This window comes from Cricetulus griseus, chromosome 4, assembly GCF_003668045.3.
Source record: "Cricetulus griseus strain 17A/GY chromosome 4, alternate assembly CriGri-PICRH-1.0, whole genome shotgun sequence".
NCBI classification, from domain to species: Eukaryota; Metazoa; Chordata; class Mammalia; order Rodentia; family Cricetidae; genus Cricetulus; species Cricetulus griseus.
The window spans coordinates 185,412,998-185,438,364 of record NC_048597.1 but is presented as its reverse complement, the minus strand read 5'-3'; the positions used below and the strand labels follow the sequence as shown (position 1 = coordinate 185,438,364).

The 25,367-nt window shown below is 41.4% G+C and overlaps 1 protein-coding gene across 2 annotated transcripts in view; it reads right to left on the bottom strand.

Moving 5' to 3' along the window:
* The window catches only part of Wdr72 (WD repeat domain 72), a 151,772-nt gene extending 145,835 nt beyond the window's left edge, over positions 1-5,937 (bottom strand). For both annotated transcript variants that reach the window (XM_035443438.1, XM_035443439.1), the window contains exons 1-2: positions 5,785-5,937; positions 350-456 (exon numbers count right to left, since the gene is read on the bottom strand). In XM_035443438.1, coding sequence (XP_035299329.1) covers positions 350-456; positions 5,785-5,937 — 260 coding nt within the window. The remainder of the gene's footprint in view (positions 1-349; positions 457-5,784) is intronic.
* Between the last annotated feature and the right edge of the window lie 19,430 nt (positions 5,938-25,367).

Here is a 25,367-nt window from a genome sequence, read left to right as displayed (position 1 = left end):
CTCCTCCTGCCTTAGCCTATCAAGTGTTAGAGTTAAAGTGTTCAATACTACACCCAGCATGGAGACCAGAGGTCAGCATTGGGCATTTGTCTACATTGCTCTCTCATGGTCTCCCATGGAATCTGGAGCTCCTCAAGTTGACTAGACTGACTGAACTGCACTTAAGAATCTCCTGTTGTGCTCTTCAGCTGTGGGGTTAGAGCTTTGCTCATGGTTGCTGGGTACCCATACACAGGAACTCACATAGCAAGGGTCCATTTCTCCTCTACTCCCCTCCCACACACATATTCTTAGCTTTTAACACAGGAAGGTAATGGAGATGGAGCTAAAAGAAGACACTGTCACTTACCCATTCTCAGCAGCACTCACAACATAGGGCTGCTTGGAGAAGTCTCTTGCTTTTGCCAAGCATGTCACTGAAGCCGAATGCCCAAAGAGAAGTTCTTTAGCTGAAATCTGAAAATGTTGCAAATGAGGTTTCTGAACAACTCTAAACTTCCAGGAATAATAATAGTAATAACACACTTTTTAAATATGCTAAGGTTTTTTAATTCACAAAAGTTTCAGGAAAGCTGTTACATAACACATCAAAATCCACAGACTAGGAAACCTGGAGATGAAGGATATGTTGCCCTCAACTTTCTGTTTCTTCATGTTTGGGCTCCATCATGAAACTTTGATGAGCACTAGACCAGTTCCTCAACATTTCAGTTTTGAAGACATAGAAGTCAGTACCGGTGCTTCTCGTGCACAGAGATTTCCCAGATAACCCCAGCCTGTGGAGGCAAGGATTTCTTGCTGGGTGTGGTATTGAATGCTTGTAACTCCAGCACTTGATAGGCTAAGGCAGGAGGATCAGATGCTGAAGGTCACCCTCAATCCAGGGATGACATTCTTTGGTATTCTCTCTCATAAATTGAAAAGTAGTGTCCACACAAAAACCTACACACATTTGTAACAGTTTGGTGCAAAATTATTAAAAAGGGGAACATGACCAAGCTGCCCTTCAGCAGAACAAAAACCACAGGACCGTAGGCAAACAGGAAAGTATCAGCTGACTCTGGAAAGAAATGAGCAGCTAGGCAGCACAGACAGGTAGAAACCCATGTGTATTGCTGAGGTGAAAGAAACAACCCTGGAAAGCCCACCACTGTTTGACTACAACTTTGTGACATTCGAGACAAGAAAGAATCAGAGATGTAAACACACTGGTGCTCATCAAGGGTTTGGGAAAGCAGGAGACTGTAGGGCACAAGGGTTGCTAGAACAATGAAATGTTTCTGTATTTCGTGACAAATTGTAAACACATGTCAGTATACAACTGTCAAAGTCCATAGAATGCCCATCCAGGGGCAAAAAAGAAGGAATTAGCTATAATATGAAGTCATGGAAGTCAATAATCATGAGTTTTAAATCCATTGATGTGCCCAATATACCACTCCAAGATGACATGATGTCAAAGTTGTTAACTTGACCCAAGCCTATAATCACCTGGGAAGAGGGAACTTCAACTGAAGATTTGCATAGATCAGATTTGACCAGTAGGCATGTCTGAAGGGCATTTTCTTGCTTGGTGATTGAGGTAGTAGAGCCCAGACCATTGTAGGTGGTACTGTCCCTAGGGACATCCCTAGGCCTAGGCTATGAGAAAGCAAGTAGCAAGCCATGGGAAACAAGCCTGTGAGCAGTGTTCCTCTATGGCCTCTGATTGAGTCCCTGCCTTCTGACTTGCCTCAGTAATGAACTGTTACCTGGAAGTATAAACCTAATAACCACTTTCCTCCCCCAAGATTTTTGGTCATGTTATTTATCACAGCAGTAAGTAGTCACACTAGAACACACAGTGACGGTGGGTACCTTGCATGAGGGATGAAGAACCCTGTTTCTTCTACTCAGGACCTTCAGTATGTGTGGTCTTGTCTTGACATGAAATTGTACTTTAGCTGCCAATTTTAAACTGCTTTTAAAAATAAGGTACTGAATTTTTTAAATGCCTAATTTGACTCTCTCAAAGATAATAAAATGAACTTTTCTACACAAGAAAACCAACCAATTGCTTATTTACAACATCAATGTGTTACTTTCATATGAGCATTTTGAAGATGTAACCCTAAGTGCTTATTCTTTTAACATTTCATGTCTGGAATAAAAAGTATAATTCTATGTTGTTAAAAAAAAACAGACCCTGAAAATTAAAACTATAGAGTAGAAAACTTGAGACTGAGAGATGGCTCAGCAGTTAATGGTCTTTGAAAAGGGCCTGAGTTTGGCTCCCAGCATCCACATGGGATCAGACTCACTTGTAACTCAAGCTTTAGGGGATCATACATTCTCTAGTAACCTCTGAGGGCACTTGCACTCATGTGTGCATACTCACAGAGAAATACACACACACACACACACACACACACACACACACACACACACACACACACACACAGAAAATTAAAAAAAAATTGGAGGGGACATTTAGGGGTCAAGTAGACACCTGGTGCAAAGGAAACTCCCATGAATCTATAAGGATGACCCCAGATAAGACTCTTATAGTAAATAGGTAGCCTGAACTAGTCATCTCCTGTAATCAAATGGGTGACTACCCTAATTGTCATCAGAGATCCTTCACCCAGTAGTTGATGTAAGTAGATGCAGAGATCCACAGCCAAGCACTGTGCCAGGAATCCTATTGAAGAGAGGGAGGAAGGATTGTACAAGTCGGGGGATGGGTGGTTGGGTCAAGGTCATCACAAGGAAACTCACACAGACAACTAACCTGGGCTCATCTGAGCTCACAGACACCATAGGATTGACCTAGCCCCTCTACAAATATGTGACAGTTGTACAGCTTGGTCTACTTGTGGGACTCCTAGCAGTGGAAACAGGGCCTGTCCTGACTCTTTGGCAGGCTTTTGGGAACCTATTCTTCATACTGGGTTGCCTTCCCAAGCCTTAATACAAGGGAAGGAGCTTAGTCCTACCTCAAGTTGATATGCCATGCTTTGTTGACACCCATGACAAAATTGCCCCATTCTGAATTGAAAGAGAGGAGGAGTGGATTGGCAGGGATGAAGAGAGAAGGTGGTGGGGGAGGGAATGGGACAAGAGGAGGGAGGGGAAACTGTAGTCAGGATGTAAAATAAATGAATAAACTAAATTAACAAAAAAAGAAAAGAAATGAGAAATTAAAAATAATAACTCCTATGCTAAGATTACTGTGCTTGAAGTAAACGCTATATTTCCTTCAACCTTTTTACCCTCCCCAGGTCTTCAGTATTATTCAAAGCAGCTGTATAAATATGTCAATAATAGAGTTGTAATCATGAATGCTTTTATTTATTAATTAATTAAACATGGCTATACTCGGTATAGTCATTTCAATAGCAATAAAATTATGTAAGCCTTTCTAGGTTTCTCTTTTAATAAAAATAAAAAAGAAAATATATAATGTCACCTTAAGTGAAGGATAAACATAATGGATACAAAATAATTTTTAAAATGTCTTGTAAATAACAAAATGCTATATTCCACTGTTTTTTCTAAACTATGTAAACATATACATGAGCTGATAACCAAACATAACTAATATAATGGTTTCCTTTATTTCTACCACAATCAGAATTACTTTAAAATATCTCTTGTCATACTAAAATCATGCTTTAAAAAAAAGCCCTCTAATTTCTTAGGATCACTTACTAAATTTTAACTTTACATTTTTCCTGGAAAATTTGGAAGGTTCCACCTCAGAAAATAATACACCCTTGTACACAGACACCACACTTGGGTGCACAACCACTCAAATGCCATTCCTTTCCAATGGATTAAAAGCCACAAAAAAATCCAGGTACATCGCAGAAACTCTACTGCTGCTCCAGTGGCATTCCTACCTGCTTGTGGCCATGCTCCCTGCCATGATGGCATCAAAAGATAAGCTCTGAGTAATACCACTCATAAGAGGTACACAGCAGTCAAAATCATAGAGATATAAAGTACCATGTTTGTTGTATGCACTATTTTATTTGCATGGCTACTTTTCCATAGCATCCTTAGGGAGAACACCAAGAACACAAGGCTCATCCCCATACCCAGCTCAGATATTCCCAGAGGCTCCCCTTGCCCAGAAGATTCGAAAATCCCTTTCCTGGGCATCAAAACATCTCCATTGCCAAACCTTATCTCCTCTCCTAGCTAATCTATCTTTGACACTTGTTCATATAGCAGAAGGGATCCCTCTACCTTGCTGCAGGTGCAGCGTGTTTCCATAAATAAAATGACTTGCTTCTCCCACCTTGCCTATATGACTCTCATTCCACTCCACACATGTAATATTGGTATAACAGGCTTTTGGTTGGAAAGTCTTTTTGTTCTAAATAGGCATATACACTTTAAGACATTAAGAAGAACCACTAAATGTCAGCAGCAACTCCCTGGTTCCAAGTTTGATAACCAAAAATGCCTGAAAATATCACCAATTGTCCTTAAGGTGGAAAACTAGCCTCCTGTGAAGAACCTCTGCTTTAACCCTAAGAACACAACTTGCTCCTAAACGGAACAGGACAGAACTTTCCAAGGGAACACCACACAGCTGACTACTGCCTACAAGGTGGCCTAATTTCCTTAGTCTGGCCTCTCCTATACTGTAACCTCCTGGGCACAGGTGTCCTCCTTCTGGTATAAACTCATTCAAGCTAACTGTTGGTATGCACTCAGAATGCTCAGTGACCAAGCACTAAATGAGTATCAGAAAGACATAGAAGAAATAGGACGCTGGGAATTCAGATTTCTTAAGCTTATAGTGAGCTATGCATTGCTAGACAGCCACTTTAGCCAGAAAGTGATATTTAAAAAAAAGATTAGCAAGAGATTTTAGGCCATTTAGGAGTCTGAGTTTAACGATAACAGGAAACATACATTTGGATATATATGAGTACCATTTTTCAAACGCATCCACTATAGCACTACCCAGTCTTTTCAAAAGTGTTCATAAACATTGATCTGAGCTGGTCTGCTGTGCAGCTCTTAGCAGTCCTATAGCAGAATGGTGCAGGGATAGGAGGTGTTAATTAATTACACTATAAAATAGAATTACAATTAATTGTTAATTTAGGTTTAAAAGTGACAGACTTTAAAGGCTAAAAATAGTTTTGATCTTTAAAAGGCTTCTGAATGAGGGCAGTACACTTTAAGTACATCATTAGTTTAATTGTTCAAATTGGGTCTAGAGACTGCTAGAGTTAAGCAAATATCTATTCCGATATGTTAAATGTTTATGACTTGGGACAGAAACAATTAATTGCTAATCGATGAGTCCAATACTAGGTGAGGTCAGGTTCTGAAATCAGAGGGCGACAACAGTAAATTGAATGTAGAGGTTTTGATGTGGTCTGTAAAAAAAATCACAGCAAAGCAGAGACTCAAAGAATAGCAAGAAGGCTAGCACGTCAGAAATGTCCAGATAATTAAGATATTACTCATTTAGTTAATAGTGGCTTTCAGGAGTGCCTTTTGTTTATATAATGGACCATAATTCTTTAGCACTATACTTAAATGTCTGTAGTTCACTTACTTACACATATAATTCAGAATAGAGAATAGTAAAACTTGGTGCAGCTTAAAGGGTGATAGTACTTAGCTGGTAGCATAGATTAACACTATTCATAATTTTCAAATTATGCACCTTGATTTGTCTTGTGAACACTGCCTCCACCATCATGCAAGCCTTCCACCATTACTGTAGGGCTGAGAAGCAGAGCAACCACTGCGGGTTTAATACCTATGGCCTTTACGCACCTTCAGTTCAGGTGAGAGACTCCAGAGGCAGAGCTGGCCCTCCTGACTGCCAGTCACTATTGTTTGCTGGTCATCTGTGATCATGATAGCCGTGATGCTGTGTGGAGGCGCTTTTCTTCCCCAGAGGGCCACAGCCTGCAGAGCACTCCTCATGTTGGACAAATCCCAGATATAGAGAAACTGATTTTAAAAAAAAGTATATGGTTATTCTTCTTAAAATTGGGGAAACTCACATTTATAATTCCAGCAATGGAGAGCTGGGGTGTGTGTGGGGCGATTATTGGCACAAGTTCAAGACTATTGGCTTGGGCTACACAGTGAGTTCTAGATAACTGTATTTGAGAACCTATGATGCCTATTATGGAAGTCATTGTGGCCTTTTCTTGCAAAGCCAGATACATATTTACTCCATGACCCTGACAATCTACTCTACCTCTAAACTCAAAGCTTGTGTTTATTATTTCTGCTGCATGGAAAAACTTTCCTCACAATAGCTAAAAACTGTAAACACGCCAAATTCCAACTAATAGGTAACCAGACACAGAAACAGAGGCATAGCTGTACAATGGGATACAGTTCCTCAACAAAATAAATGGCCCACTGACCCACATGAATAGCAAAACAATTATTTGAAAATAACAAGTACCTAAAAAGAACAATGCTTTGGGATCCTCTGGGTAAAATGCTAGAAAGCTCATATTAGCACATAGTCACTGAAAGCAGACAGCAAAACAGTGAAGCCCTGCAGACAGGAAGATGAACCAGGGGAGTCTGAGGGCTCAAAAAGGAACATGGAGAGCTTTGCAATTATGTATGTTTATGTGCGTGCATACGTGTGTGTGTGTGTGTGTGTGTGTGTGTGTGTGTGTGTGTGTGTGTGTGTGTGTGTGTGCAGTCTCTATAAGGCCAGAGGAAGGCATTGCATCCCTTGGATCTAGAGTTAAGGGCAGTTGTGAACTCTCTGATGATGGTGCAGGGAACTGAACACTGATCCTCTGTGAGAGCACCATGGTCTCTTAACTGATGAGTAATCTCTGCAGGCCCCAAATAGTGACAGCTTTGAGAGTGGTGAACATGTTCATCATCCCATCTCTGTAGGTGGGCTTATATATGTGTATATACAACAAAACTTAGGCTTTAAATGTATATATTTACTACATATTTGTTAAAATATATTGCATGTCAATTATACTTCATTAAAGTTGAGTTTTGTTTTTTTGCTTGTTTGTTTTTTGATTTGGGGGGCAGCATTCTGAAAGATACTGTTACAACCAAGTCTAAACAAAAATTCTCATGGAAACATAACCACAATTGTATATAATTAATAAGAAAAAGTTATAACATGGCCATGAAATTAATAAACTATGAGCAAGCAGAGGGCTTGAGTACCCTGGGGGACTAATTTAAAATTCACCATAAAATGAACAAATAAAATGTTAGAAATTATTGAAATGGCAAGGACAATAAGTCTTAAAAAAAGAGAGAGAGACCTGCCTGAGATCCTGAGATAGGTGGACAAACCTTAAAGCCCAACTTGGACTTCTTAGTAGTCTCTCTCTCTCTCTCTCTCTCTCTCTCTCTCTCTCTCTCTCTCTCTCTCTCTCATCTAAGGTTTGAAATTTGAAATTATAGCTCTCTAATAGAGAACTTACATTACATTCCATACCTGGGGTGCAATCAATACAAACAACTGAAACATTGACCAGATCAAGGTGGCATGTGAGTGAGTGTGTGTGTGTGTGTTGGGGGGCATTGTCTTGATTGTTGGTTGATATGGGAGAGCCTAGTCCACTGTGGGCAGTAATACCCCTGGACAAGTAGTTCTGAGTTGTACAAGAAATCAGGCTGAGCAAGCCTTGGAGAATAAGACAACAAACAATGTTTTTCATGGCTCCTGCCCCTCCTCCTGCTAGAGTTCTTACACTGGCTTCCCTCAATGATGAACTCTGATCTGGACTTTCTCCCAAGCACTGTAACTTACCCAGATACCCTGACTTATCTTCCTCAGGAAAGTCTCCAGAATGCACACACACACACACACACACACACACACACACACACACACACACACACCACTGACACCACAGTTTCCCTAAAGAGGCTTTAACACGTAACAAATGCACTGAACACATGGAAGTACTTAGAGTGTATGACTTAGCTGCTGTGACATACAGAAAGTGCCTGACACTGTACCAACCTATCTTTTGGAGTTAGCGCCCCTCTTCACTGGTCTGAATTCCCAGAGAACCTCCCATATACACATAGGTATGTGTGGATAGACACATAATTGTGTCATTTCTCAGTGGCATGGTGAGAAAGCTTTAAAGAGAAATTGTTTTAGTCCAGGCACAGGAGAGATGGCTCAATGGTTAAGAGCACTTTTTGCTTTTCCAGAGGACCTGTGCTGCATAATTGTAAGCAACTATCTCGGGGCTCACAACCATCCTTAACACAGTTCCAGGGGATCAGATGTGATTTTCTGACCTCAGCAGGTATCAAGTATGCATACAGTACACATGCATATATGAAAGCAAAATAGCCATACATACAAAATAAAATGAGCAAACCTAAAAATATCTTAGGTTTAATAGTTAAAGGGCCTATTATAATGCTGTATTTGACATAATGTAGATCTAATGACAAATACAATATTTATGAAGAAAAACATAGTATTAAATTTTACTTCTAAAATTACATATTTAAAAACAAATCAGATGTCGGGTACATGTCAATGAAGAGCAACGTGTCATTTAGATGTCCCATTTCTGTGCTTAATAAAGCCAAGCTCATTCAGTTATATGTTTTCAACATTTTGTTCTTGAATAAGAGAAGATATGGAGACTTTTACTTGCAAATGACTTTGAACCATTCAAATCATGAATTGTGACTATTTTTACTTTCTATGAAAAGTCCTATAATGGGGACACTGATGGTCATCCAGTGTCCAGGAGCTCATTCTCTGAGACTAACAAATGACTGAAACTCAGGGAAAGCCACAGAAAAGGGGAGGGATGGATGGATAGATAGATAGATAGATAGATAGATAGATAGATAGATAGATAGATAGATAGATATGGCTCCATCATTTAGGTTGAAAGGGGCATAAAGCTGAGAGGCCCTGGGTCCTCCCCTCACCTCTCCCACCCCCTATTGGTCCTGTTTAGAAACCTGCCCCATATTTTCCTGCATTTTCTCCTGTCATCTTCTGGCAATGAGAACCCAATTCAGGTAGCATGCTTTTACTTTCCTTGTCTACTACATCTCTCTGTCTCTGCTTTAGTCCTGTGCAATGAGGCCATTGTGACTCTCCCTTTTTGAGCATTTCTTTTTAACACTCTTAAGTAGTAGAGGCTGCTTAGTGTCCGGGATTAGCATATCAGATGTCTCCTGCAGATGGAAGCATGCCTATCTTTACACCCAGATCTGAAAAACTGCTCTCTGGATTCCAGAAATAGATCTCACTCTGATATACATGAAGAGCAGCTTCCCACCAGTATGCCTGCCATGTAAAAACCAGGCAAGGTGGAGAAAAGGTTGGAAAAGAAATCAAAATTCTCCAACCTGTATATTTAAAGAATGGAAAGCATTAGTTAGGGTTTCTATCACTATGAAAGGACACCATGAGCACAGGAACTCTTATGAAGGAAAACATTTAATCAGGGCTGGCCTACAGTTTCAGTAGTTCAGTCCATTATCATAGTGGCGGGACATGACGTGCAGGCAGACATGGTGCTGGAGAGTTCTACATCTTGATCCGAAGGCATCAGAAAGTGAACTGTCTGCCACTCTGGGTGTAGCTTGAACATATGAGACCTCAGTAACATACTTCTTCCAACAAAGCCACACTAACTCCAACAAGGCTGCAGCTCCTAAAGTGTCAATCTCTACAGGCCAAACATTCAAACACATTAGTCTATGGGGGTCATACTTATTCAAACCACCACAACTAACTAAAGTAAAACATGATCAGGGGCAGAAACATTTTAGAATAATAGAAGGCTCCAGCCATTGAAGGGTTTGAGAAGCTATATCTGCCCCTAAGAATCCAGTCTCCTGGTCATGCAGTTATGCAACAGCTAAAGACAGCTGCATGAACTCACAGCATGAGCTCAGATTGACTTCAAGTCAAACATATTGTAAAGCCACAATAGCAGTGCTCTGCTTAGGGTAACGGGCACCTCCCACTCCCCTTGCAAAGCTGATCTCTGTCATCAAGCAGGAAATACCTGGGAAGCTGTGAGTCCCTGCTCCATCCTCACCCTAACACCTCGACTGACAGAGGTAACACTTGCTGAATATTTCTTAAGTGATGATATTCCATCTAGACAATGGGGAAGAGACTTTAAAATGTGGAGGCTAGGGGCTAGAAAAGGTGGCTTAGTGGTTAAGAGCACTTGCATTTCTCAGAGGATGAAATTACTGTTCCTAGCAACCAAGTTGGGCAGCTCATAATCACCCTTGACTCTCAGTTCCAAGGGATCTGACACCCTGCTCCAGGTCTTTGTGGATTTGCAAACATGTGATCTCTCTCTCTCTCTCTCTCTCTCTCTCTCTCTCTCTCACACACACACACACACACACACACACACAGAGTTAAAAATAAACGATAAAATTATGGAATAAATGCTCATCAGGATAATGAAGAAGTAGAATAAAACTGGCATGGTATGACTTCTCTAGGAAGGCACCTCCTTGTCCTGGGAGAGAACACTCAGAGGAAACTGATCACTCCAGGCTCTCTGCCTGTGTCACATCAAAAAGGACAGAAGCATCATCAGGTGTGTAACTAGGACATCATCATCTCTATCATTTTCAATGAAAACATGCTTTCTTGAGAAAGAAAAAGAAACAAGAAGATATAATAGAATGAGTCACCTTCGTTCATCTTGGCCTCTTCCTCCTCTAACTTACTGGCAAGAAAATAATCTTGGAGCCTTGTATTTCTCATCTGTAAAGTTGTGAAACTTTACCTTTGAAAATTGACACTAGGTTAATCATTCTTATACATAATACTCATTGTCTACCTCATTCATAATTAGTCTCAGTATAGCTACTGAATGAATGACAGAGATAAGGGATCATAAAGAAGTAGTACATTTTTATTTTTTATTTTTTGTGTAAGCACCTTCATGGTTTTGAATAAGTCACATGACGAGTTAGTTTTAAGTGTCAACTTGTCACAACCAAGAATCACCTGAGAAGAAACTTCAACTGAGAAAGTCTCTAGATTGGGTTGGCCTATAGGTATGTTTGTAGGGGATTGTCTTTATCATTAATTTATGTAGAAGGGCCCAGTCCACTGTGGGTGGCATCATTACCTAGAAAGGGCATCCTGAGCTATATGAGACAGGAGAAAGCTAGATGAGAATGAGGAGGCAGCAGACAGTATAGGTGTATTTGTTTCTTTTTGCTCTTGACTGTGGCTTTGACTTCCCCTCAATAATGAACTATATCCTGGAATCGTAAGCCAAAGAGATTATTTTCTCCCATATGTTGCTTTGAGTTAGATATTTTATCACAACAAGAAAAGTAAAACTAGAACACAACATTTATATAAATAGGAGTGCTCAGATAGTACATGCTAGCACAAGGGCTCTCTTACTGGCAAAGCTATTGTTAGGGTTTCTCTGTTTAGCCTTGGCTAACCTGAAACTCACTCTGTAGACAAGGCTGGCCTCAAACTCACAGAGATCCACCTGCCTCTGCCTCCTGAGTGCTAGGAGTAATGGTGTGTGCCACCACCACCCAGCAGGTGTTTTCATTTGTGAGTTAATTACTGTATACTAATTTTATCTAAAAATAAATAAGTCTGGTTATTGATCACAAATTGTCTTTCATAAACCTCAAAGGGACAGAGATGCTAAACAATAAGAAACTAGCTGGCACTGTCACACAGCTGGCTGGTTGGGTGGCAAAGCCCAGTTCTGTACCAGAAAATAAAACAAAAGCAAACTAAAGAAGGCAGCAGAAAGACAGAGCTTCTACACAACTCATATCATTTGCATAGTCCCTGTCAGAGTAACCTTGACCATGGATGTATGAAGAAGCCAGGACCTGAGGGAACCAGAGGCATCCTGTGTACTTGGCATGGTCCCCACAGAAGTCTTCCAACACCTGCCTGCTTACGAAGGTTCCCAAAGCAAATGATTTCTTGAATATGATTACTGGGATAATAGAAAGGGCAAAACAACAACAACAATAATAAATGCATCTATCTAGCTGAAGACAGCCCAAGGCAAATAAGTATAACACACACACACACACACACACACTCCTGTGTTCCATCATGATCCTGTCTTCTATCCTTGGAAGCATAACTACTCCCAAATTAACCCTTAGCCAACATTAAAACAAAGTTCCTGATCAATACTATCAAGTGGTTATCTTCTACTTAGATAATTTTAGGACACAATAAAGTCAATTTACAGCAAGCTCATAGCCAACACCAACTTAAAAGGAGAGAAACTGAAAGCATTTCTAGAGAATCAGGAACAAGATAAGGTTGTCCACTTTCTACATACTTACTCAATACAGTACTTGAAGTCCTTCCTAGAGCAGTAAGACAATTTAAGAAGACCAAGGGGATACAAATAGACAGAAAGAACTCAAAGTATTGTTATTTGCAGATGATATGATAGTATACACAAGTGACCCTAAAATTTTCATAGGGAACTCCTGCAGCTGAAAAACACTTTCATCAAAGTAGCTGGATACAAAATTAGCACATGAAAATCACTACATACAAATGATAACACCTTTCACAGTAGCCTCAAAAGTATGAATTATCTTGGGGTGACTTGAACCAAGCAAGTGAACAAAAGGTTTCTATGATAGAAAAACTTTAAGATATAAAAGAAAGGAATTGAAAAAGATCTCAGAAGATGGAAGGTTCTCCCATGCTCATGAATTGGTAGGATTAATACAGTAAAAATGGTTATCCTACCAAAAAAGCAATCAATCTACAGATTCAATGTAACCCCCATCAAAATGCAGACACAATTCTTCACAGAACTTGACAGGACAATTTTTAGCTTCATATGGAAATACACACACACACACACACACACACACACACACACACACACACACACACACGATACCTATAACACTCCTGATGGATTGATTACCATCCCTGATGTCAAATTATACTAAAAAGTCATGGTAATAAAAACAATATGGTATTGGCACACAAAAAGAAGACATAAACTGAACAGAGTTGAAGACCCAGAAATAAATCCATATACTTATAGATACCTTATTTTTAGTAAAGGAACCAGAAATACATACTGGAGAAAAAGACAGCATTTTCAACGAACAGTGTTGGTCAAACCAGGTGAATACATGTAGAAGAATGCAAATACATTCATGCTTAACCATCTTGCACAAAACTCAACTCCAAATGGATCAAAGACCTCAAAATAGGGCCAGACACAGTTAATCTGATAGAAGAGAAAGTAGGAAATAGCCTTGAACTCATTGGCACAGGAAATCTAAACAAAACATTGTTAGCACAGGCACTAAGATCAACAATTAATAAATGGAATTTCATGAAACTGAAAAGCTTCTATACAACAAAGGATACCATCATTCAAACAAAGTGGCAGCTTACAGAATGGGAAAAGATTTTTGTCAACTACACATCTGATAGAGGGCTAATATCCAGAATATATAAAGAACTCAAAACTGTATGTCAAGAAAACAAATAGCCCAATTAAAAATGGGGTACAGATCTAAACAGAGACTTCTCAAAAGAGGAAACTAAAATGGATGAGAAACCCTTAAAGAAATGGTCAACATCCTTAGTTCTCAGGGAAATGAAAATCAAAATTACTTTGAGATTTTATTTTACATAAATTAGAATGGACAAGATCAATAAAAAAATGATAGGTCATGCTGCCAATTTGTGGAGGAATGGGAACAGTTATTCATTTCTTCTGGAAATGTAAACTTGTAAGCCACTATGGAAATCAGTGTGGTGGTTCCTCAAAAAAATGGGAATCATTCTACCTCAAAATCCAATTCTTGAACATATAGCCAAAGGATGCTCCATCCTGCAACAGAGACACTTGCTCAATCATTTTCATTGCTATTCTATTAACAATAGGCAAAAATTGGAAACAACCTAGATATCCATCAATGGATGAATGGATAAAGAAAGTGTGGTAACATTATACCATGGAATATTACTCTGCCATGAAAAAGTTAAAATTTCCAGGTAAATGGCTGGAGATAGAAAATGATCATCCTGAGTGAAGTAACTCTGACCCCCAAAGACAAATATGGTATTTTTTATTTAAACATAGATGTTATCTGTTGATTCATTGATAAACAATCTATACTCTATATAACCACAGGGTTAGATATAGATTAAGGAACTCTGGGGGTGGATCTCCCTAGGAAGAGGAAATACAATAGATACTTATGGATGGTTTGGAAAGGGGGGAATCAAACATGGAGGGGAAGGGGAGAGGGGAGCGTAAAGGGACAACTAAAACTAAGGGCCATCTGATTGAATTGTATGGAAATTTAATGCAGAAGACACTTCCTAAAAATTGTGTGTGTGTGTGTGTGTGTGTGTGTGTGTGTGTGTGTGTGTGTGTGTGACCTGTCCGTTTTGTTTTTAAAGAGAGACATAAAGGGCCTGCATCTGGATGGGCGTGGAAGGGAAGAGGAACTAAGGGGAGTAGGGAGAGCCAAAACCACAATCAGAATATATATTCTGAAAACAAAACCCATTTTCAGCGATTATCTTAGTAGGTAATATTAATTAAGCAGATATGCATATTAATCCCCTCACTTTCAATACTCACGATCCAGAACATATAATAAAACAAACCAACCAAGAAATTGCCTCCCAGTTGTTGGACAGGTGGAGTTTCCAGCTCTACCTGCTGAGTTACGGGTTTTTAGGAAGTATTGCCTGCACACTTCACCTCCTGCTTGCTAAGCTGTGTAGCCCCAGCACTAACAAAAGTAAACAACAGCCAAGCGTGTTCTGTGCTGGCATTGTTAGAGAGATGGGTGTTAGCGTGGGAAAAGAAACATGAGAAGCTCAGGGGAACTTTTTGTGAGTGACACACACTTTCATGTCTATTCAATCTGGGAACAGTTCAGAGAAGGTCAGTCCCCACATTTAAAACCTCAGGGTTGGGCCTTAAAAGAATTTTGCTTTTTCAAGGATTTTGGTGGTGGTGGTGGTTGGTTGGTTTGTTTCAAATTGTACTACATTTAACTATCCATACATTCATACTGAAAGCCAGTTTTGTTTGTTTGTTTTTGTTGTTGTTTTTAAACCTAAAACTATCTAGCACTCTTTGGTCCGTGTTTAAAAGATCTATTTCATTATTTTTAAATCATGTATGCCTGGTGGTGGCAGGGGTCAGGTAGGGGTGGGGGTGGGGAGATATGTAATGCATGCAGTACCCATGGAGGCCTGAAGAGGGCGTCCTGCTGTTGGATGTGGGTGCAGGCACCAAGCCTAGGTCCTCTGGATGAGCAGCAAATGCTCTCAAAGACTGAGCCATCTCTCCAGCCCTATGACCATTCTTAATTAAGTAAAAAAAAATACTTCATTTGTACAATTGTTGGGCTGGGCTTCACAGATCAGGGAAAGGTGAAAAACAAACTCTCAGCTCTCAATGTCCTTGCTACTGAGTCACCCAGTGGTTAGCTTTAAATAAGTGTTTGTGTTGTTGGCAAAGCAGTTGTTTTTGTGTATGTGTGAATTCTACAAACCCATTCAGTGTTGAGTCATGTGTTTTTGTCATTTCCAAGAACAATATGGAAAAACAACTTGCCTAGTAGTATATTTGCTTAGGTTGACACAGGGAAAATATGAATTAATCTGGGTAAGAATAAATCTCTGGTTCCTGTTTGGTGATGGGATCTCCTACTCTCATGTGCTCCTGGCCAACACCATAGCTGAGGTCAGCACTGCTTCCCTCAACTCCACAACTCTGTGTGAAATAAATTTCTATTTATAAAATAAAAAAGAATAAATTGCATTACATAAGCATATCCTTAGAAATCATGTTTCCACAGAGTCATGACATTGCATATGCTGGTTTCCTTTTTAAAAATGCCCAGTAAAACAGCAGGCACTAATATATATATATATATATATATATATGTTCCTGGTGTGCTGCTAGATCACATGGCCACAATACACTGTGACAGTGAGATCCTTTTCTTCACCTTCATTTCTTCATCCTCGTTTTTTGAAACAATGTCTTTCATAACTTAGGCTGGACTTGAACTATCTATATAGCTGAGGGTTACTGAACTTCTGATCCTCCTGCATCCATCTCCCAAGTACTGGGATTACTGAGCTCCCTCTGTCTCTTTAAAACCCTACTGGGGTAGGGGTGCTGGGTAAATAATTCAGTTATTAGGAGTAGGGACTGCTCTTGCAGAGGACCCAAGTTCTATTCCCAGCACCTACACTGGACAGCTCAACACAGCCTATAGTTTAGTTCTTAGAGATCCAGTTACTTCTTCTGGACTCTCTGGGAACCTGCACTCTCATTCATATACCCAAACACACATATGCACATACTTATAAAAAGTAAAAGTAACAACAAACAAACAAACAAAAACAGTATGCTGAAATTCTACCAACACAAAGGACTCCCCATGTGCCTTTGTTTGGGATTCTTTCTGTCCTTTAAAAAGCAGAGTCATTTACACATGAGCATCTTCCTATCACTTCAGTATTCCAGTTTTGCCTTACTTTAACTGTTTTTCTGTGTGCTATGCTAATCTCCTATAATAACTTCCTTGTCTTGGTACCACGTTTCATTGTCTGCCACTTCAATGCCTCCCTTCTTAGCTCTCACTCTTTTTCTCTGTCCTGCTTACCTTTATTTGTTTGCATTTGCTTTGAAATCCTTATTGCACACCCTCAGTGAGTCAGAGACTTTGCCAGATTGTAGGGATTTCCACAAGAGAGACAAAGAGTGTCCCAAGCCACGTGGAGTTTGTCTGTGTCTGAGGAGAGAGCTGCCCTGAGTCTTTGGGGTGGGGGGGGGGCATGTTTAAGCAAATGCAGGAGCGTGTGGGGAGACAACTATGGCATGGGGAGTAGATGGGATTGAGGGACTCATGCAGAAGGACAATGGAAATGTTCAAAGCCCGGAACCTTACGTACCTCCTGAGAACCATTTCTACCTTGTCTGGCCGTAACAGGACAGTACCGCCACTGCTGGCTCCAGCCCAGGTTGGTAAAGCCCCAGTCATCTGCCTTCTAGAAATCACAACAGCAGCTAGAGAATGAACCAGTGGTATGAACACCTACAGGGAGGATCTCACTGCAAAAGGCATCTTTCCTGAAGTCGGCAGGAGCTAGCCTCTCACCCCTTGGCTCTTCTGGGACAAATAGGTTTTCCCAAGGCTAGGTTGTCCCCTAGCCTTGACTCCAACATTACATTTGTTTCTTTGTTTGTTTGTTTTTCTCCCAGTTACATACAAATCAACAACGAATGTGAATCCACTGTTATTGAGTACATCCCTTCTTCCCCCAGACAAGGCAGAGGGCAACAGGGCCACCTACAGGAACGAGTCTGTTCAGAGAATCATCCTAACATTCAATCCTGGTGCTTTCTGCCAGTGCAGTGGTCAGGACCAGGATCTTTGGAGGCCTTTAAGTCCGTCTCCTTCATGGAATGCTTATACTTACACCTTATACCTACACAGGCACTTAGTTGGAGATACAGGACTAGAGGGTTTTCACACAAATGAACCTTGTCTTACTTAAATCCCTGATGTGTGTATATGTGACTGTGTGGCCCATTTGTATACACTTGCCTGTGGAGGTCAGAGGACAACCTCAGCTATTATTCCTCAGGTGTCATAAACCTGTTTCTTTGAGACCACATCTCTTGCTGACAGAGAGCTCACTGATAATCTAATCTGGTTGAGGGTCTAACCCCAGGGATCTGCCTGTCTCTGCCTCCCCAGAGCTAGTTACAAGTGCTCTGGCCATACCAGGCTCCTTTTAAAAACACACCCCCCTCTGTGTGTGTGTGTGTGTGTTTCTACACATATATGTGAAGTCAGAGGATAATTTCAGGGAGTTGGCTCTCTCCTTCTACCAAGTGGTCCTGGGGATTGAACTCAGCTTCTCCATCTTGGCAGCAAGTGCCTTTACTTATCCCTTCTTACCTCTGTGGGATTTCTGTCATAGGCCAGACAGCTCTATTTCCTTTTTGTTTTCCTCACATCATCTCTTTAGTACACGGCATCTCCCTGGCCTTGGCTTTTCCCATTTCTCCTTTGAGAACACATCCATAATTCAGTTGGCTTTCCCTCTCCTTCTGAGTCATATAGAAGAAACCTTTACGGATTTCACTTACACATGCTTACTAAATACCAGCTACAACTTCAACACTGGACTGGGGCGTTTTCCACCTTTCCTATTTCATCTGCATACCTGTCATTTAGTATTTATTCCTAGGGGGAAGAGGCTTGGTTAATCTGAATTCCTTGGTGAGGAATAATTATATCCTATGTCTGTCTGACCTCAAGGCCCATCCCACATCTCAAAGGGCATGAGAGTGAGGGTTGAGACAATATCACCTCCTGTTTACAGTCCCTATGAGCAAGCCTGTACACCGAAGAAGAGGAAACAACAGAAAACAAGTACAACTTAAGCTCAACCACAGGGTGACTAAGGTTCAAGCCACTCTTCGGTCTGAGGGTGAATCTGCAAAGAGATTTTTGTTACTTAATCTACAAAACCTACTAATTACACCCTCAGAGTCAAGGGTGTGGGCAGCAGTTAATTCAAAGCACCAGAACTAAACAAAAACAGAAAACCTGTTAAAGAGTGATCGTGCATCCTAAGTTTGGAACTCAGAGATGACTTCCACACAGGGTAGTTCAGGGGCTGGCTGAACCTTCAGGCCAGGAGACCTAGCACTGTGCTGCATGCTAACCTTCCCAGCCTCTGCCTATTCCAAACTCGCCCCTGGCAAGGAGGAGCCTCTTGCTCTGCTCTGCTAGGTTCCTACTGACCAAAGAAGCCAAAGAAGTCACTCTATAGCAACAGCCACCAATTCTGTCCCTGGGGCATAAACAAATGCTCAACTCCTACAGTTCATGGGCCAATGAGGGCCTAAGAGGCCTCGAATCGATCCAACCCATTTTAACTAGCAAGAAACTACCTAGTAATAGCTCGTTTGTATTTCTTGGAGGAGGGACACCAGAAACCCTTATTTCATTCTCCACAATAATAAGAGGGCACTCAGCTAGGGCAGCACCATCTCCCAGCTGCTGGTTACATCAAAGGCTTGAAGCACAAATTCAATTTTATGATGTTAATCTCGGCCTGCCACTCAGAAATTTTCTCTGAGGGACGTGATTTTTTTTCCCCTGGATTTCATTTTAAGAATGATTTTTTTTCCACCCTCAATCAATAAAGATATGTTTTCATCAAAAGACTCTATCTTGGCAGAATTCAATTGGCTATCTCAATCCCTTTTGGTGACACGGTATTAATTAAAATAGTTTGTGTTGCACCTCGGCTGGCAAAAGAGGCAGTGGAAAAAAAAAAAAGCAGGTACTCAGAACGCATGTTCTAAATGCAGCAACACAGAGGTCAGAAAATAATTTGCTCCTTCTCCAGGTGACAGACATTAGCAATTCAAGGGTCATTCTGACTCACTTTTTGTCACTGGGGAAGAGAAAACAAAAACAAAACCAAAACAAAACAAAAAGGCTGCTGCTCTCCCCGTCAGAGTTTTGTTCAATAGAAAACAAAAGTGTAGGTAAACAGAACTCTTCAAATCCTGCCCTTCTGGGACCACAGGACAAGTAATTACCTCTGCACCCAGGGTGTGAGCTGCTTAGAACCAGTTTCTGTTTCTCTTAGGCTAAATAAGTAATGGAAAGATGAGAACACAGTGATTAAGAAAATCACTTCCCAACTCTGAAATCATGATTAAAATTGAATACGCTGTGTTTCTTGAAAGGTGGCATGGAGAATTATTTAAAGTTTCTCTCGGCTACAAGAGGAGATGACTACAAAGTGTGTCACGAAAAGCAAAGCCATTTGGATTCGATAGTCATGTAGAGGGTGGGTGCTGATTGACCCCAGTACATACTTAGGAAGTGCCTGACTCAGGAGGCTACCAAACATGGAGGTGGAGCATCCTCCTCCTGAGGTGCCTATAGATAGGTCTTGGAACCTGTGTCCCCTGAGGAACAAGGGCTGCAGTCTGGTTTCTTTAAGATGCAGAGAGTCAGACACAGGGTGAATTTGCCCTGCCTGGATGAGGAGTGAGGAGGATTCTCAGTGTGTGTGTGTGTGTGTGTGTGTGTGTGTGTGTGTGTTTGTGGGGGGGTATGGGTGCATGTGTGTGCGTGTGTGTGTATGTATGTGCATGTGGATGTGGGGGTGTGGGGCAGTGTGTGGGCGTGTGCATATGGGTGTGGGGGGACTGTGTGTGTGTGCATGTGGATGTATGTTTGTGTGTGTAAGGGTTTGGGGGAGCCTGGGAGGTGTGCATGTGAGGGTCTGTCAGGGGATCAAATACTGAAATACTCAGCTGGGAATTTATATCCAGGATTGAGAGTAAATGTGGAAGAATCTAATAAAATAGTTCATGATTAAATCAAGTTCCCCCCAAGTCCTGAACTAATCCACCTACTATAATTCTTGATAGCCTAAGGACCTTCATTTGCAAGTGTTTAGAGAAAACTGTTTTCGATGACACTTTGTTTAGTATTAAAAATAGGGGGAAAAAAGCATCAAATTAAGGGAAAACCTGTCCAGACACACTAGATAATCAGTTAGGTCTGGTATCAGTGAAAAACCCTGCCTCAAAATGTAAGATGAGGAGAGATAAATAAAGACACCCAACGTGGATTTCCAGGTTCGTCACAAATGTGCACACATTTGCAAGTGTACCAATGCATGCCTGCATACACATGAACACATAGACACACTTGTGAGTGTGCCACACACAAAAGACAATAGTTTCCATAGGCTCAGCATCATCTTGGAGTTCTGTTCAAATGAAGAGTCCTGGGTTTCCCACTGGATGGAACCTCTCAGGATGAGTCCAGGAATGAGAATCTACACTGGGGCTCCAGTGACATTTACACATAAGCTAAGCAACTTAACTCAGTCTTGGCTTGATTCTGTCTGAGCCTTATGTGTATCAGTACAACGAACAAATGATCAATTAATTGATCAAATCAAAGAAAATGAACAAAGGGAACAAATACCTCAAAAGAATAATTCTCACCTAATTTCTTATGCCAGATAATCATGGTCTGATGAGAATGGAAACAAACCCGGCCTGCTCTAGGATTTCAGTAATCAACAGGGCTGATCTGGACCCTGCAGAACAATTTTTCTCTACAATGAACAAAACCTGAAGTAATTAAATTCCTTTTTGTGTCTACTGCTACCTACATGGTAGGTATAATCTTTCCACACCTTGCAGGGCATTGCAACAAAACTCTTTTCTTTGAATTCATGTAGTCATAAGAGGCAGAAAAGGGCAACTCGAGGTAGGTATTCCTTTATTCAGCCAACTTGCACAAAGCTTGGAAGATAGGGAACTAACTCCTTCATACTGTATTTAAAAGGGTTTTGAGAGCTGAGCATACCAAAGAGAAATCAAAAGGGTAAAATTCCTTAAGAACTTCCTCACAAAATTTTTAGAATGACTAATACATTCATCATTTCATCCAAAATAATGAATCTATCCACAATACCTCTTCCATGACATTTTCCCCCAACATTCACTTAAATAGCTCAGAAGGAAGTGATGACTGGAACTTGAACTAGAGATATCATCAAACTCAAGTAGGGCTGCAGATTTTTTTTTTTTTTATGGCAAGAGAACACGTGAAGAGTAGGAGGATCTTCTTCCAAACTCAGACTGTAGTGTTTGGATAACAACGGCAAATACCAAGAGCAGTAAATATAATTTTAGACTTTATTCCAAATCATACCAACTAAGTTGTTTACTGGGCTGTTTTTAAAGTACATTTTTACACCTATATGTGTGTGTGTATGCCATATGTGTGCAAGTGCCCCTGAAGGCTTGAAGAAGTGTGGAATCCCCTGGAGCTAGAGTTATAGGCAGTTATGAGCTATCTGAGTTGTGTGCTGGGAACTGAACTCTGATCCCTTGGAAGAGCTGTAAGTGCTCTTAACCACTGAGCAATCTTTGCAGTCTGTGTTGGCCTGCTTGTCATGATATGAAGGAGAGTCATAAGTTCTTCCTGGACTCAATCACAGTTTAGTGTTTCACTGTGTCTACCCAGGGCAAGTGCTGTAGGGTAGGACACTTCACCCCACAGGAAAGTGCTGTGTGACCACCTTAGTCTTCTAACAGCCTCTGGAAGGAAAGACCCTTACAGAGGAGATGTTAAAGTAGCATGAGACTTCTCATTTTACGTTTGAGGACAGCAAAACCCAGAGGTGAAATAATTCAGCAAGATCTAGCTATAGTCAACAGAGCAAAGGTTTGGAAGGAAGTCAGAGAGTCTACGTATTAGCTGTGAACAAGTATGAATGGTGACTTGCTTCCCTGTTCTCCATCTTCCCCAGACAGGGCAGTGTGTGGATACTCATCCCAAGAATGTGACTCTGAGGTGGACACACAGAGCAAAGGGTAGATGGGGAGAATCCCCTTGGTTGTAGATATGCATTAGATTATGTTATAAAGCCATTTAAGATCACATCTGCTCTCTGGGCTCACAACCCACTTCTAGCTCACAGGAAACACATCCACCAACTGTGAACCAAGAGGACGTCATCCTATTCTTGCTTGAATGTTGAACATGTATGTGTGGGACTTGGTATTTATTTTGAGATAATTTTTATCTTAATAAAAGAAAAAGAGACAAGTTATAGTGACAGAAGGATTAGGAGTTCAAGGTCACCCCCAACAACATAGAAAATTTGAGGCTAGCCTTGGCTACATGAGACATGTGTCAAAACAAAACAGACAATAAATCTCCAAGAATGAAAAACATCATAAGAAAAAGAACGCTGAAGAAATTGCTCTCATTTGTTGAATGGCTATTAATTGTAGGCCCTGTACTGTTTTTGTTATATCCTTCACTGATCTGCAAAGGGATAATATCCCGAGGGACAGTATCCTCTGTGGACAGGAGGAAATGAGACATGGAGAGTAAAGGAAGTCTGTCTAAGGTCCCATCAGTCCTAAACCCCATGCCCTTAGTCAGCTGGAGAGATGTCCAGCATGCCAGAACACCTTCTAGAACCAAGTGGAAAGTCCACAGTCCAAATTCTGCAGAGCAGTACTCCACAGGACAGGACATGTGTATTCTAGGAAGAGTTCAAATATGCTTCCTGAGAAGTCTTTCTTCTGAAAATTAAGAGAAAACACTGCCTTACAAACACCAACACACATGCTTGCACATGCACACACAGAGACACACACACAGACACACACACACAGAGTCAATACAGGGAGGGACTCAATGGAATTTCAAGACTGAGTTATAACTAGAGCTGAGAACACAGTTCAATTCTTTCTACCAGGTTCCCATCATAACTGCTGGCCTCTGACCCTGCCCGGTGGAGAGCAGGGTCCAGAAATCTTAACAACAGGTTTAAAAAAAAAAAATCCAGAGAAGTGCCACCTACAATGTGCTGACAAAGCACATTACATTACAGGGCTGCTACTATGAGTGATTGTGAGCAACACTATTATTATTAAGTAACAGAAATAAGCAAATTGTCAAGTTCTGGGATATCTGAACGCAGCAGTCTTGAAACCCTGGGATGCCCTGATACCAATACTTTCAAGGTGCCTCAGAATTAAGATTCTGCATGAGGGCCCCAGATTTCTCATGCCTCCCTTTGGTTGAGACAACAGGAGAGTCTGTACATAAGGAGAAGAACGACAGCAAAATTTGTCTCCAGAAAAAAGTTCCAATTTACATTTATCTCCCAAAGAGGCAGCAATTTGGGACTCAACACAGAAGACCCATTTCTGTGGTTTTTAAGGTTAGTCTCTTTTTTTAGAGTGTCATGTGGCGGGCCACTTCCCGTCTCTGTTAGTGTGTTCTTTACAGAATACACTCTTGGAGGTTATTTAATATTGAAGGAACTAAAAGAAATGAAGGAACAAATGATGCAAGAAAAAAGATGAAAGAAAGTAGAAAAAGGACTCCAAGAACCTGTAAGCACTTGTTAGAGCCTGAGCTTACTTTCTTCTCCCTGGTGCCTGAGATTCCTGGAAGGTCGGAGGGACTCAAAGACCCCCAGCCCCGTTTCAAGGAGCTACCAACAGCTGATGACTTTTGGGCCAGGGAGAGGCATTTTTAAAGGTGTAGCCCCTGCTAAATGCACCATGCTTCAGTGAATGGCCCTAGTACATGTGTGTAATTAGGCAGCACAATGTACTTTGTGGATTATTTAAAAAAAAATGAAGACTTAAAGTTGGGAAGGGGGAGTGCCATGGTGGGGTGAATTTAGGTGGAATTAGGGGAAGGTGTGGGAGTGAATGTGATCCAAATATATTGTATACATACATGAAATTCCCAAAGAATTCATATAATATGTGGAGAAAAAAGTCCAATTTAAAAGTGGGGGGGAGAGTTAGGAAAGACAGAGCAAGTGAAAACCCTGTATGTGAACAGGGTCAGGAGAGGCCAGATAGTGAAAGACTAAATATTTGCAACAGGTGAAAACTATTCCCCCAACTGACCTAGTGTCCCTAGCTGACCTTGAACTCCTTGGACAGACGACCTCCAAGAGGAGGAAGGAAGAGCTTAAGGTAGAACGAGGCTCTGTGCAGACCATTGTTAACTGTACACAAACGAGCTGGAAGGAATGAAGACTGCTGGACCGGAATCACTGCCCTGGAGGGCTTCTTGCTCACAGGTCACCTTACCCAGATTTTCTTAAATCAGGCATGCCCCTGCCACCCCGTATGATTCAACCGCTCCCCAGTCCAAACTCACAAGAGACAGGTCCTAATTGAGCAGATCTTCTTTCTTTAGAGCTGTCTTGGCGACAGGTGGGAGCAGGGGCTTTACTTAGTCCTGTGTCCCCAGCAGCCTTCAGCTGTCACAGCCAGCAGGAGCTCACCTCCATGGGTCTTTCTTCCTGCGGAGCTAGCTGTAAAGTCGTAGAAACTTTCTCCACTAGAAAGACAAGTGCTCCGAAGTATCCAGGAGCAGGTTCCCAGGGGAACCCAAAGTGAAGACGGCTAAGTGCCGCTGTCCCCAGGCCCACCCTACAGATGCGCAGACTCCCAGAAAGGGAGGAGCCTGCGCCTTTCTCGGAGTTGTGCCAAACCCACAGGTGACAGGACTGGGCTGGGAGGCTTCAGGTTGGATCCGCCTCCACCTGCCTGCCCCGCCCAGGACGTCGCTGACCCAGCTGGCTCCAGTCCGGCCTGCTTCCCACCGCCCTTTCTCCTGCGGTGAACTTACTGCCTCTGACCAGGGCTGTCGCTGAAACCCTAGGGGGCCAGGTGCCAGAGCACCAAGGACTTTGGTAAGAGGTAGGGGTTTCTCAGGGAGGGCCTTCTGTGAGTGTGGAGTGCTGGGTTACACTGTTTAGACTGCTAAAGGTACTAAGGAAAAGTTCAGCC